At 55.3% G+C, this 15011-nt stretch overlaps 1 protein-coding gene across 11 annotated transcripts in view; it reads left to right on the top strand.

Moving 5' to 3' along the window:
• The window catches only part of LOC129212957 (protocadherin gamma-C5-like), a 160703-nt gene extending 146740 nt beyond the window's left edge, over positions 1 to 13963 (top strand). For 7 of the 11 annotated variants that reach the window (XM_054842205.1, XM_054842198.1, XM_054842196.1 and 4 more), the window contains exons 3-4: positions 6606 to 6694; positions 11520 to 13963. In XM_054842205.1, the coding sequence (XP_054698180.1) occupies positions 6606 to 6694; positions 11520 to 11746 (316 nt within the window). In that variant the 3' untranslated portion in view covers positions 11747 to 13963. The remainder of the gene's footprint in view (positions 1 to 6605; positions 6695 to 11519) is intronic. The other 4 variants (XM_054842197.1, XM_054842203.1, XM_054842206.1 and 1 more) reach the window with 3 other exon arrangements.
• Positions 13964 to 15011: the final 1048 nt, after the last annotated feature.

Genomic DNA, 15011 nt, shown 5'->3' with positions numbered 1-15011 from the left:
AGAAGCACGGGGATCTGACAAATAAGCACAATACCCTTTCCAAAGAATCTCTCAAAATATCCTTCCCGGCATGTTTGGGGCACGGGTGGCGTCAGGACGGGCTGGGTGAAATAACACTGATGTCAGCTCCGTCTCATTCAGGAGGGCTAGGAGAGTCCTCGGGACGGGGGGGGACACTGCCCCTGGTCCCCCTTTTAGAGACATCGTGGCCTTTTGTTCTTCTTCAGCCTGGCAGAGCAGCATCCCAGCAGCTCTGCTGGCTGGAAGTAACGACTCGCCAGTGTTTTGGGAGGCTGAAAATCTTCCCCCCTGCTTGCCTGCTAACAGTTTTCAATCCTATCTTTGCAAAGTCATGATCTGAGAGCTGGTTCTCATCCAGGCTCTCTCCAGCCTCTGTAATTGCATTACAGAAGCGGCAGGGAATGTGTGGAGCTGGGGGAGCATGGGGGAAGGGCCGGCAGCAGCATCCTCTGTTAAAGAAGAGACAAAGCAGGAAATTGTGGCAATTTTGGAGCTGGTTCCATTTTTTTCGGGGGCTGGGGGAGGTGGGAGGGTGGTGGGCTGGGGGCTGGGGCTGTGGGAGGCTGGCGTGGGTGGTGGGACAGAGGGATGTTGGTCCTGGGGCTGCATCCCCAGCCGTGGGACTGTGTCCCCAGCACGCCTTGAGCGCGGCAGAGGCTCAGCACCCGCAGGGACTCATCCGTTCCCTCTTGCTTGTCACTTTGCCAGCCTGGAAACTGCTGCTGCTGCGTCTGGCTGGAGCTGTGTGTGGGAGGTGGGGGGGGGCAGGGAGGGCTTGGAGGAAGCTGGGAGAGAGGAAACAGCAGTGCAGGGGGGATTAGGCTGGGGGGGCAGCCTGGGGGCGCTTTAGGGGCTGCCCAGGAATGGGGCTGGAGATGCCACCTGGCCCTGAGACTGGGGAGGGCAGGGTGCTGCCCCAGCCAGGCTGCTGGGGGAGGTGATGGGAGGGTGGGAGCAGCAGCCAGAGCTGGGGAGCAAACGGAAGCAAAAGGGGAAGAAGCTGGGAGGAGAAACAAACCCCAGCTACATCCCCCTCCCCGGAGCAGGGAAGCCTGGGAGCAGCCGGGGCTGTGGGGTGGGAGCAGTGCTGGCTGGGGGGGCCACTGCTGTAGGAGCCAGAAAGCCCCAAATGAGGGAGGAGGGAGGATGCTGAGGGTGTCCCGGGAAAATCCCCAGGTCAAGCGCTGCCCGCAGCCCTGCCAGGCTTCCCCGGGGTGCCAGGGTCTCATCCGCAGGGTGCTGCGCTGTCCTCTCCAGCCCCTGAGGCTCTGACAGCTCCGTGCGGCACAAATTAATTTCTCCAGTTTGTTGTGGTGCTGCTACAGCTCAGGTTTCCAGCTGCAGAGCGAGGAAAACAATTTTTCAGGAATCCACCGGGCAGTTGTGCAAATAAATGTTTGTGAGGCCTTTGGCTGCCATAGTGACAAGCTCCATAGCAACCCCGCAAGGAAATGAGTAATTCTGTGCTGTGGAAGTTAAAGAGGGATGTGGTGGCCGGGGGTGCTGCAAAATAGCCTGTCAGTAAAGCACTCAGGTCCACCCTGCGCTGCTCAGGCAGATGCTCGTGGAAGCCCTCGGTAATGGGGCGTTGCGGCTGTGTCCAGGCTGCAGGGCAAGCCTGTGGTTTTGGTATTCCCTGATTTCCATGTAGCCAGGTTTAATGAAGACGTTTGCACGTCATGCACCGGCTGGGCTTGCCTCTGCTGGTGTCTACACTGTGTCCACCGTGGCCTAAGCCCCCTAAGATGCCGTATCCCTGCGTTTATATCAAATGTGGATTTCCTTCCTTCTCTCCAGACCTAGCTGTGCTGGAAACGTTCCCGAAAATGTAAGCCAGCTCTTTGCTGAGCTTTGAAGTGTGGAGTAGAATTGAACAGAGAGAAAAAAAAATCTATCCTATGGGGGATGGGTTTTTAGGAAAAAAAACCCAGTATTGAGTCAACGGCATTTGTATTAAAACCAGTGAGTTCTTGGAGTCATTTCCATAGGAACCAGCCCCGTGTTCTGGGCAGCCTCCTTGTAGCAGCGCCAAGGCTGCGGCCAAGCAGGAGCAGTGCTGCAAGGGGGGGGCTCCGTGGTCTGCCCGCCCCAGGCAGGGGGAGCAGGGCAGGGCAAGGCTGCTTGCTGTTGAATCAGTGATTCACAGCTCTGATTCAGAGCTCCATCCTATAGCCGTGGAAGACAGCCAGGTCTGGTCATCAGCTGTGTGTCTTTTTCCAATGCGAGAAGTTATTTTTGGTCATTTTAAGATTACAGCACTTGTTTTTTTCTGTGCCTCTGAATTCTGGATGATTGCACTGCAAGTAATTGAGGCACTTGAATTTCCTGCTTAGAGAAGTAGGCTCAATACCATTTTTCGCAACTCTAAGGCATTTCTGAAATAGCTTTTCTGCGTGATGTCATGGGGAGCAGGCACACAGCTTTGGGGCTGTTTGTGCAAAATTTGGGAACACTGGGTGCAGTAGGTTTGCAGAAAAGGACCTGGGGGCCATCAGGTTGAACGTGAGTCACCAGTGCACCCTTGCTGTGATGGAGACCCACCGTATACTGGGTTTTACTGGTAAGATTGTAACCAGGAGGTCAAGAGAAGAGATGGTTGCCCTCAGTTCAGCACTTAGGGGACCACACCTGGAGCACCGTGCCTGGTTTTGGGCTCCCCACAGTAACAAAGACATGGCCATATGGGAGTACCAAAATGATCAGAGGTCTGGAGCCCATGGCAGGGGAGCAGAGGCCGAGAGCTCCTTCAGCTTGGAGGCGCGAGAGCTGGGAGAAGGGTCTCATTGCTGTCTTCAGAGGTGCACAGTGAAAGGCTGTGTGGCAATGGGGACATGTCACAACAAGACAAATTTGGAGTAGATGTTAGGAAATATTTGTCACCCGAGGGTGGTGAAACACTGGAACAGGAGACCAGAGAGATGGAGAAATCTCAAAATGTGGCTGCTCAGACACCTGAGCATCTAATATAAAGTTGGATCCAGCTGAAAGCTTGGCCCTATTTGGAGTGGGCTGTTGGACCAGAGACCTTCCCACCTCCGGCAGGCTGGGTGCTTCATGTCCCTCCATATGAATCAGTCTGTGATTCTGTGATCCCACAGGACATTAAGGGGATGTAGGGCTTCGGCTGTCCCCCTGACACTGGGGTATAACCATAGTGCAGGGGCTGGTCAAGTCCACCATGAGAGTTCATGTGTGTTCACTCCCTCTCTAAGACCAGAAGAAAGAAAAAGAATCTGAAACACTGCCTGTCTCCACATCCTCCGGGGATGAACCTCTCTCTGCTCACTGGTGATGCAGGATCACCCTTCCCTGGGGGCACACACCACCAAAACACGAGGTCAAAACAACCTGAACAAGACCCACATGTTTCTTGGTGCAGCTGCTCCTCTTGTGCCGTGCACCAGAGGGGTTGGGCTGTGCTGCTCAACCCCCTCCCAGGCTGCAGGGACTAACCACGGCCCTTCTTCCCCCCGCTTCCAACCCAGCCCTGGGCAAGTCCGATGCTCAGCGATGGCCAGCTCTCCTGTCTGTGCCTGCATGTGGCTTGGCCATGGGGCCAAGGCTCATTGGGGTGGAGAGGGAGGACCACTTGGTTAAGGAGCTCAGTGAGGTTGGGGGTCCTGATGTTACCTCCCAGGTGAAAGCCCTGACCACAGGGTGAGCCTTTCCTTCCACACATTCCCGCTGTCCTAGGGCACCGAGGCACAGCTTTAATAGGAGGCAGGAGGAGCTTCTGTCCAGTGCAGCCCGTTGCCCAAAGGAGAGGTGGGAGGGGAGGAAAGAGTCTTTTGGGAGGTGGAAAATGTGATGCCGGCACTGCTGCATCAAAGAGGGAGTTGAACATGGGCCTCCAATTTCAAAACAGAGTTCAAACTACTGGAATATTACAATTAAAAAAAAAAAAAAGGATTTAGCACTTCCTTGTGCTCTCCCTTTCCCCATCCCTGGATCCCACCATTGTGCCGGGGCAGCCCCCAGAGCCAGGAGCAGTGGCTGGGAGGTACTGAGGTGTTTCTGGGCACCTTTCTGAGCCCTGAAAAACCTGGAGCATGTTTCTGGGCACATTTCTGCACACATTTCTGGGCACTGAAAAACCTGGAGACCTCAGCTGGCAGCTGGTGGGGCAGGAGCTGCTGGGGTTAACTGGTGGCTGAATGGGCAGTGGTTTGCCTTGGGGTTTAGATTCCTAAGTCCTTTATTGGATCTAACCTGGGGCTCTATTCCCAGCCCTGCTCGTGACATTAAGAGGTCACTGCAGCCCCAGGGCTGTCCCCATCTTGTCCTCGCTGCCTGCACTGCCTGTGCTGCCTGCACTCTGCTCGCTGGCACAACACCAAGTGCAGGGCAGTGGTACCCATGGCCGAGGAGTCTCAGCACAATCATCATGCAAACGCTGAAATCAATTTGCGAGGCGGGCAAGCCTCACTTCTGGCTTTCTTGAAACTGTGCCACCACACGTCGCGGACGAGCGACATAGTTTTCGGGATGCCCTGGGTTGCAGCAGACAGCAGGTATTACAGAAGCGGTGATGGTGGCAGTGTTGTTATGAGCCAGGCTCTGCTGCGCTAGGGATTGTTTGCATCCTCCACAGATAAACCGGTGTGAGAGCAGTGCCCTGCACCCAGCTGGGGATGGGTCAGACGGTACAGAAGGGGAAGGGGGTGGATGGTTGTGTGGTCCTGGCACAGGTCCCACGTGTCTTTGGACAAATTGCTTAAGACCAGATTTTTCTGCAGAGTACCTGGGAGGGTCCACACACCCAGATCTTGTGGTTCAAAGGGAGTTTGCCCGTATGTACCCCTCACAGGGTCCATACCAAGCTGTGTGACCGAGCACGGCTATGTGGGGTCTGATCAGAGCTCTTACCCATCCCGTGCATCTGCAGTTTTTCTTCCTGCGTGCAGGACATTTGCACAGGGAGGACGGGGAAAGCTCTTGTGCATTCAGGGCTTCCCTCCCTGTAAAGCTTTGATGCAGCTGGGGCAGTGGCTACCCATGCTACAAGGTCACTGTGGCAGATACAACCTTCAAGGACGTGCCTGTGGGTCCGTCCCATTTCCGAAATGGCCATATCGAACCCGTCCTGTGTGTGAGGGCTGCAGCAGGAGCAGCTGGCGGGGGAACTTGGGCAGCAGGATACTTGGCACGGTGGCGAAGAGTCCATCTGCCACCCAGCATGGGGTGCTGCGTTGGCACCGGCAGTGCCTGTGCCGGCATTTACAATGTGCGGGGTGCTGAGGGCTCAAGCACAGAGCTGCTGGCAAGAGACCCCAGAGCTGGGGGAGATCTTGGCTTCTTGAGCATGTCTGAGCAGGGCTTCGGGGTCTGGCAGTTCCTGGGTGTAAGGGCTGGGACCGCAGCGGTGGAGGAGGAAGAGGAGGCCACCTCTGTGTCTTGCAGCCTGGTGGTTTGAACACTTGCCTGGAAAACAGGCTCAAGCTCTCTCCAGGAGGAGGGGCTTTCAACCCCCCCCCCCGTCTCACTTCTAGAGAGCTCCCAGCTGGAGGAGCGGGACAGCCCTCGTCCCAGGTGAGCCAGGGACAGAGCCTGGGGGCAGCAAGAGCTGCGGATGGTCAGAGCACCCAGCTGGGAGAGGACAGACTGGTGGGCTGAGTGATGTGGTCAGTTAGGGTCAGAGCAGACGAGGATCCAGGAAGCTGGTGAGATGTTTAGAGGTCTCTGCTGAAAGTGGTGAGGCGCCGGGGGGGCTTGGGGAGCACAATCCTGACCTCTCCGGAGGGGAAGTGCCACCACCAGTGAGCGGAGGCCAAGCACAGCTGGCACCTGGCAAACATGAAAGCGGGGCTTGTTAGACTGCACACAGACTGCTGATTGTAACCTCGGTCACAAAGCTTCCTTAGCTGAAGTCTAATAGCATTCCCAGAGGTTTCCCAGGTGGATCTGTGGTGCTCAGCTGCCCCATCAGCCAGTCCTGGGGAACCAAGGCATGTGTCCACCTCCCTTCTCTCCCTTCCCTGTTGCTCCAGCCACCCCAGGGCTGTTTGCTGCCAGCTCTGCAGAGCTGCCAGCTGCTCTTGGATGCCCTTCAGAGCAAGTTTTGCGGTGCTGGGCAGCTGGCTCCATGCTGATCCCAAAGCCCACCACGCCACGGCTTTTTCTCATCCTCCATCTTACGAATGAAGCTGCAGAATGGAGTTGTAGTCTGAAATAGCTTGAAAGGTTCATCCACTCACATGGCCTGCAAAAGGAATGGAGGACCTGGTTGCACAAGGGTACATGCACCTCTGGGGCTTTAGGGCCAGCATTTTTTGTGGTATTACATTATATTGGTGGGACTTTGAGGTGCTGGCTGTCTCTGAAGTCAGCAGGAGTTAGGTAGGGGTTGCTGGAAGCACCACTGAGCCCCTAAGTGCTTTTGCTTTTGGTGGTTTTTCTTCAAAACCCCGGGATGGAGACATCTGAAAGTGTCTTGACTCTTGAGTGTTATTTAATGGAAGGATTTAAAGCCTGCAGACTCCTCTGCCAGTGGATGAGCCCACAGCCTTGGCTTCACATACTCTCTGACATGCCCACTCCTCCTTACTGAGCTGCAGTAACTTGCTGTTTCTTTTCTTTTCCTGTAGCTCCCAGAATGGAGAAGAAGGTGGAGCCTGGCCAAACAACCAGTTTGACACGGAGATGCTCCAAGCCATGATCCTGGCTTCAGCAAATGGTTGGTCTCCATCATGTGTTGGAAAAACCATGGCACTTGCTCTCGCGCGGACATCTCAGATGCATGCTGTTAGATAAGATGCTGGTGGCATTGATGTATCTGGGTTAACCGGGGTGGCTTTGGAAGTCCTTCTTCAACAGACACTGGTGGAAAAGCACTGCTGTCTGTGTTACCCTGCAGAGAAGAGGGGTCGGGAAGGATTCAGGCAGAGGAGATACCAGGTAGCCATCAGCATCAGGCATGCTGTAGACAGGGGTACCTCTTCCACCCAAACGATATTGTCTATGTACTGGACAGAACATTATCTGTCTCGTGATGTGGTTGTGTTACATGAAAGAACCAGTCTTGAGATGATGTTTTATAAATTACATGGTTCCAGAATGTCACGGTAAATGAAACATCTGCTGTAAGGCGAGGAGGTAGGAAGCCTGGAAGATTTGCTTATGCTGAGGCAGGAGTGCAGTAAATGCCTGACTCGGTATCCCCAACAAACCTTGTGCCCAGAGATGCTGGTGCATGCTCCCTGCTGGCACTGGGTCCCTCCACCAAGCTGTGGGCTCACCAGGGTTTGCCCCACCAGCTGCTGCTGGCTCTTTGCTGATGTAGTCTCAGGGGGTTGATTTGGGGTCATTTTGGGTTGATTTGTCCTGGTTTACAGCTGTGCCATGTGGAAGTGGTGGGCAGGGAGGGGTGTTCCCATGCACCTGTGGTCTCCGTGGCTTTATATAAAAGAAATGCAATTATCACTCTGTGCAGCACTATGGATAAAGAGGCTGGTTTTCATACAGCCTTTATTTATAAATACCTCCAAGTCTTTCCCCCCCCTTGATTTAAAAATAGAAGCAACAGCACAGCCATAAAACCCTGTGCAAAATGCTTAGGATGTTTCCTTTGAGCTGTTGGGAGAGAAGGAATCTGGGGGAGGAGGCATGGCTTTGGTGTTGCTTTCTTGGAAAGCTGCTGCAGCTGAACTTTGCTGCTCTGCAGACATCAGGCAGCCTTGGAGACGCAGCTGCTGTGGCCAGGGAAGGGGATGAAGGTCTTGGGCAAGGGAGTTGTTTACACTCCGGGGAAAGAAACAATGCGAAGATGTGTCTCTGCTCTGAAAAACGACCCTGGAAAAATAGCCTCTGGGGGTGCATGTGGTTATCATCACCCGGTGCCTCCGGATCCGGTTTCCTTGCTCACAAATAAAGATGTTTTTCTGACTGCCACTCCAGCAGTCCCCTGGATCTGAGGAATAAGCAGGTCCCTTCCAGGTTAAGCACCGACTTCCGCGTAGCCCCAGGCCCTATTGCAGCAAATCTCCCCCAATCCACAAGTCTCAAACAGTCCTAACCTCTCCCACGGCTTCAGTGCGTCCAGGGGGCAATTTAAATCAGATCCATCCACTAGATAGGAGCACTCCATCCCTTCCTTGCCCATGCAATGGATGGATGGAGACACAGCACAAGTTTTTCCAACCATTACTGTGTTTTCATGTGTCCCCTGCTCTCTGTCCCGCTCCTTTTCTGCTCTCACTCATTAAGCTAATAGTGTTGATTGGAGCAGGCTTTGGTTAGGGGCAGTGCTAATTGCCCGTTAAGCTTTGTGCCGCCCATTCTTGGATAATGTTTCCTGACTATTTAAATGATCCTTATCTCTTACTGTCACCTGCTGAGCTCTGTTTGAGCTCCGAGGTGGCAGGTGGGACACAGTGACACAGGCCCTGTGCCTTTTGCTCACCCGCTCCTCTGAGTGTGAGCTGCTCCTGCCCAGAGCAGTCGATGCTGACTTGCACCGCACCACGTTAAGCTCATGCTGGAGTCTGTGCCGAGCAGAGGCTGCCGGGGAGGCAGAAGCCCCTTCGATCCTGCTCTGCTCCACAAGCATCTGGAAGGGGCTGGTGATGCCCTGCCTGCATCCCTACCCCATCCTGGGGGTTATCCTTCAGTACAGCAAGAGGCAGAGCTGGTCCTGCCATGCCAAGCCTCTCTGAGGGTTAAATCACTTGCCCAATGGTTAAATCACCCTCCCAAGAAGCCAGACTGCCTGGGGAGCTGGTATCCCCTCCAAGGCTGCGACCCTGCTGTAGGGCTTCTGTCCCCCTTCCCAGCCTCCATTCCTCTGGATCTTCCTCCCTTGGAGCTGGGAACAACGTGAAAAGTCAGTGTTTTGAGGCATCTAAGGGGCAGAGGCAGCTGCTAAGACCAAGGAGCACAGATGCTCCAGGACACCAGACGCTAAAGGGCAAACATCCTGTCCTTAAAATGCTCTGGCTTCCAGTGGGAATTTATAGGGGTGCCATGGGAGAACAGATGGACAGGCAGCCCAAGGAGATCCTTCTCCCCAGCTCTGCTGCCCGCAGGCAGGGGTAGACGCGTTATTTGGGTTCTCCTGAACGCCCAGCAGCAGCTGCAGCAGCACGTGGTCCGGGGCTGCCCTGTCCAGCCTCTCCTCTCTGTGCTTCTGGGGGTGATGCAGCCACTAGCTGGTTATTTTTGCCAAAGCCCAAATTCTTATTTTCCTCCTCAGGACCATTTGGGATAATGGCTGGCTGCCGGTAAAGGAGTGTAACCTTTCCAGCAACAAGAGATGAAGTGCACTGCTTGGCAAGAGCAGCTCGGTGCCCGTTTATAAACCTCTTTTGTCCCCCTTCTCTCTTCTTTTCAGCCTTAATGTCAATGTTCCCTAGAAACAGCCCTTTGCACTTACCCTGGACCAACTGGCAGGCTGGGAACTTCACGGGCGGCTTTTTCTCCCCCGTGAAAGCTGTGCTGTGACTGCAAACTAGTTCACAGAGACCAGTTGTCCTGGATCTTGCTGGGACCCCCCCAGCCTCCTCGCTGCCTTGGTGCGGTTGGGATGGTCCAGGGGGGAAGCAGGGCAGCGGCACCCAGCAGTGGGGGGCACAGGAGAGCGTGCCCAAGCCCACCAAACCCCCAACCGGGCTGTATCCAGCTAGGGGAGCCCAGGAAAAAAAAAAAAAATCTCCCCCGCTGCCAGAGGCCATAGTCCTCCTGCAAGGTGGTCCCTGGCTGCAGCCTCGCCTGACAGCACATCTCCAGCCACCCCATCCCCGTTCAGAGCACCCCGACAGGCATGGGGGCGAGTTGGTTGCTAATGAAACAAGCTACTGGTGAGGTGAGCGAGGATTAGAGATAAATATCACTAACTGTGTATGCACATCTCCTCCAGACCAAGGTCCTCAAAGCCCCACCAGGTCTGGGACCCATTTAACGGGGGCTGTAGAAAAGTTCTTCAGCCAGTGGGTGCTTCCACAGCGGAAAGCAAAATGGCATTTCCCACAGTGTTTCGCTGTGTTTTTACACCGTCCTGTGCGTCCCCCCACCCCCTCGGTGCACGATATCCCGCCTGTTTTTGGACCCGCTATGTGTTTTCCTCCGCCTGCTCCAGCAGAGCAGCTGTAACTTTTCAAACTGCAGTTGCTTCATCCTTCCAACCCCTGCGAGGGGATGTGCACACAGCAATATTTCAGGGGGGCTGGTGGGATGTGGCCCAGTTTTTTGTTTAGCTTTCTGGCTGGCTTAGCCACCTCCATCTGCTCAGGGGAAAACAAAGGCAACACGGAGGTGTGCACAGATCTGGTCTGGCGAGGGCAGAAACTCTAGGGGACCAGCCCACGAGCTCCGCTCCGTTGTTTTTCTTTATTCCTGCAGTCTCTCCGCTTGTGAAAGGAGGGAGTAGCAGCCCTGGAGTCTGTGTTGGGCCCTTCAGGTGCCCTTGCTGGGTCTCTCCAGCCTCCCAGGAGAGCGCGTCCACAGCCACGTGCATGGAGCAGTCAAAAGGCTGAGCTGGGATCCAGAGTATCGAATGCAGCGGCAGGGGTTTAGCAAAATCATTTCTGAGCAGGGCCGTGCAGGGATCCCTGCACCCTGGGCCGTGCACGGGCAGTCACGCTGGTGCGGGGTTGTGCAGCGGCTCATGGCAACAGCATCGCTCGTGCCCTGCCATCCCGTGCTCATTTCCCCCCGCCCCCCCTCAGTGCATCCCCCCATCTCCATCTGGTCTCTACCTTCCAGCAGTGCCCCAGCAACCCCGGGGGGGCCCAGTGCCCTTCCCCCTCTCTGCGCTTGCTGTCTCCGTGCTGGGGCTTTGCAGTGCGGCAGGAATGAATTTGCCTTCCCCTCCCCCTGCTCCCAGATCTGGACCATCAGATGCGCTTGAGCATTGATTTGCTTTGTGCTTGGCTTCCTAGAGCCATTTTGTGGTACTGCAGGGGAGGGATTTTCTTTCTCATCTTGTGTGCTCTGCTCCCTGAATAAACCTGGCTGGAGAAATACTGGGGGCAAGGTTTTAAATGCAGTGGGGAGAAAAAAAAAAAAAAAAAGACGACAAATATTGGATTTCCCTTAATGCATTACTAATCGTTGTGGCTGTATGATATGTTTGTAATGGGCCACTTTCAGAGGGGGGGATGTTTTTCTGCGGAGGCGGCAAATGGGGGGGGGGGGGGCAGAGCAGAGGGTGGCAGGCAGGCAGGGAGGGACAGGCAGCCCCATCGCGGCCGAGGGCAGAGCAGAGGTTGCCCTATCCCGGCCAGCCTCCAGCGCCAAATCCCCAACCTTTAGCAACGATGTGAGATGGAAACAAGGGATTTCGGTGCCGGCTGCGCCATGCTCCCCAGCACGCATGTTGCGGCCGTCCTGTGGAGCGATAGCGCTGGAGGGTAATGAGGGCTGGGGGAGAAGGTTGGTGGCACCGAAGTTTGGGTTTGACACCCAGTGGGAGCCTTTCGGGGCTGCTGGGGCTTGGGGTGGGCTCTGGCCAGCATTAACAACCTGCCCTTCTCTTCCCCACTCCCCGCCTCCGGCGTCCCCCACAGAAGCTGCTGACGGCAACTCGACCCTGGGCGGTGGGACGGGCACCATGGGGCTGAGCGCCCGCTACGGCCCCCAGTTCACCCTGCAGCACGTCCCCGATTACCGGCAGAACGTCTACATCCCGGGCAGCACCGCCACCCTCACCAACGCCGCCAGCAAGCGCGATGCCAAGAACGCCGCCTCCGCGGGAGGCAACAAGAAGAAATCCGGGAAGAAGGAGAAGAAGTAGAGAAGAAGAAGGAGACCTTAGAGCTACAGGGCAGCCGGCTCCAGCACTCCCCCAAAACCACAGCCCAGGCCGGAGGACGAATGTGCTTTTTATTTTTTTTTGTGATGCAAAAAGTAGGGAACGCTGCGAATGTATCTCGTCATCATCAGAGCTAGGAGCAGGGTCTCTCTGCTGTTAGATCTCATGATGAAAACCAATCCGGAAGCTAAACCGAACACAAACAAGTGCCCTGTGAATACTTGCTAATGTTTTATACGATCCCTCGGGTATTAGAATATGCAAGGGTGGAAGGTCTTCTGCCACGTTTCTGGATCCGATTTGCTCCCAGATGGTCCGAGAAAGGCACAAGGCTTGTGCTTTGCTTTGGCCAGTGTAAATAATTTTAACTCGGATCTTTAATTTATAGACCTTCGATCATATTTTGGAAAGGAAAAGGAAATTCCTAGCTTAGAGCCCATGATCCAGATCTTTGCTTTTAAACTTTCCATTAGTAAAATTCACCCCCAGTTAATGATAGCGATGGGTTTGTTGCTGAGGAGTTGGTAGGGAGTGCTTCAGTTCCTGCTTACCTATTACCTGGAAAAAAATAAGTGTTTATATTGCATGAGTCCAAGGGAATATGGCAAAGCTGCATTCCTAAACATTTTTTTTTTTTTAAAGTGCAACCACCAATGGCCTGAAGTATGAGATGAAAAAAACAAACCCCACCCTCTGATGTCTGAGAGGTAGGGAATTCAATGAGGAGCGTGCCGAGGTGTGCGGCAGCTGCCCCGGTGGTTCTAGGGGTCTCCGAAGAGCAGACACATCTCATCCCTTCTTTGCAGTAAATATTTATATGTACAGTCAATGTTCTTCTGGAATTAAAGCTAAGAGAGTCTTGCTCCCCTGAGGCCAGGCAGCCATCTGGCCGAGCCCCCGCCAAGGGGACCGGGGGACGATGCTTCACGTCTCTGCACACCGTGTCTGCATGCACGTCCTTCACCTCACACCTGCACTAGCGCAGTTAGCTCCACGGACCCACAGAAGTCCTCGCATGCCCACGCAGCGTGGTGTGAACACGCCGGCAGCCGCCCGAGCCTCCGTGCCGGGGCTGCCTTGGGAAGTCGGGGGGAGAATTGGTCAAATGGGATGGGGAGACTCATTGCTTCTTATTTGGGGTGCAGACCCCAATATAAGGGGGTTATGTGGGATCTCGCTCAAAGGGGTGAGACCCACAGAGCTGCCGGCACCGTGGCTTTGGTGCTGAGTTGGTGACTGAGTAAGTGACCGTTGGTTTGGTAGCACCTGGGGACCAGACCGGGAGGAGGGACCCGAGAGCTGGGGGTGAGCGCGGGGTGATGCTGCAAAGCCAGCGGGCCGGGGCGACAAGGGGGGTTCACCTGGGGGAGGTGATGTTCCCACTAGCTTTGGGCTTTCCACCGCACGGAGGGGATCGAAGGATGAGGAATAGAGTTTCTCCACATGCCCATCACCCTTGCACTGGGCCAGCTTCCCATATCAAAGCAGCTCTGAGCCCCCCAGGAGGCGGAGGGGGGGGTTGTGTACCCAGAGGGAGGAGGGGGGCTGTGGGTGGCCAGGAAGGGGCTGCACCGGCTTTCCCTGGGGGTGCGTGTGTTGTTTTTTTCCCCTTTTTAATCACTAACACGTAACTCACTGAGCAGACCCAGCCCTCTCGGCCAGGCTCTGGCACGGCAGCGGTCACCCCACCGCCACCCCCTCCCCAAACCCAGGGCAGCAGGAGCATACACCACATTTCATCCGGATCCGGATACCTCCGGCGCTGGCTGCACTGGGAGCGGTTCCCACCCTGTCCCCTGCAGCTGCCACCTGCCCCCCCTTCTAGAAATGCCGTAGCTGAATCATAGTCTTTATATTTCTTTTTAATCTGCAATCTGAGGTAGCGTAGTGAGTGTTGTGTATTTAGTGGCGTGTTATTTTTAATCTCGGTAACTAACTTGTGGACACCAGTATTCTCAATTTTTCTCTGTATCTTATTTCCATGTGGTCTGTGCTCTGAGTGTACGTGAAATGAAACACGTTTGCCCTTTCAATGTGTCTAATATTGGATTATACTTATATATTATATATATGCTTATATCCTTCTTATACCCATATAGACCAATGTCAATGTGTTACACGCAAGTTTTATACTCTAATATTTATATTGCTTTTTTTCTTTGGGAAAAAAAAATAATAAAATGGTTTCTTCTGAATAAATGGTCTTTATTCCCATGGGAAGAGGGGGGCACAGATGGGGCCTGTCCGTCCCGGTGCTGCTGCTGTGCCGAGGCTGCCGGCGGGGCGGTGGTTCGGCCCCAGCCTGGCTCTGGGATGCAGTGGGGATGCTCTTGGGACACCTCTGTCCTCGTGTCCCCCAGGCCTTTGGACTGAAGGTGACATGGCCGTGGGGGTGGCACTGATGTGCTCTGGCTGGTGTTTTTGGGGAAGGGCAGGGCAGAGCCTGGCACACCCCACCAAGGAGACCACGGTGGTGTCCACGGCTGCAGCCCCTTCCCCGGCCCCGAGGGGATCCAGCTGCCCTGCCCCATCACTGACAGGGATCTGGTCACCCTTCCCCAGTCCTGGGGGAATCTGGTCACCCTTCCCAAGACCCAGTGGGGATCCCATCGCCCTTCCCCATCACCGGCAGGGATCTGCTCTCCCTTCTCCAACCCCATGGTGCCCGGGCTCCACGCTCTGAATTTGAGGGGGGCGGATGGGGGGTGTCAGGCACTGTGCCAAGACAGTGTGCCCGGCCAAGACGAGTCCCCCAGCCTCTCCCTGCAGAGGGGGGCGTTGACACAGGCCAGGGAAAAAACATCCCGTGGCTCGGGGTGTCGTAATCATGGAGGAAAAAATAAGCTGCTGCTGCCCAGATGTGAGGGGAAGGGTGGAGGGGGTGGGGGCAGAGCAGCCCTGGGAGACAGACAGACAGACAGACAGACAGACACAGCCTGAGGGGTGTGGGCTGGGTCTTGTCGCCCCATTAGCAGAGCGCGGGAGGTTCCAGACGTGCAGGGCACAGCCCCCCGCCCTGTATTCCCATCCTGTCTCCCCGCAGTGCCTCCATCCAGGCTGCAGCTCCGTGGCCGCCACCCCCCCTCCCAGCACCCCCCAGACTGCCCTCACACACAGAGACCACCCCCCAAAACTCCCTTGCAGACTGACAGACACTCCCCAAATCTCCCTGCACCCCACAGAGACTTTCCTCCCCCCCAGCCCAATGCTGTTGCACTCCCACAGAGACCCCTGGAAATCCCCATGC

Source organism: Grus americana, chromosome 14, assembly GCF_028858705.1.
Source record: "Grus americana isolate bGruAme1 chromosome 14, bGruAme1.mat, whole genome shotgun sequence".
In the NCBI taxonomy this organism is placed as follows: domain Eukaryota; kingdom Metazoa; phylum Chordata; class Aves; order Gruiformes; family Gruidae; genus Grus; species Grus americana.
The sequence above is the reverse complement of the archived record's forward strand: the minus strand, read 5'-3'. Positions and strand labels throughout refer to the sequence as shown.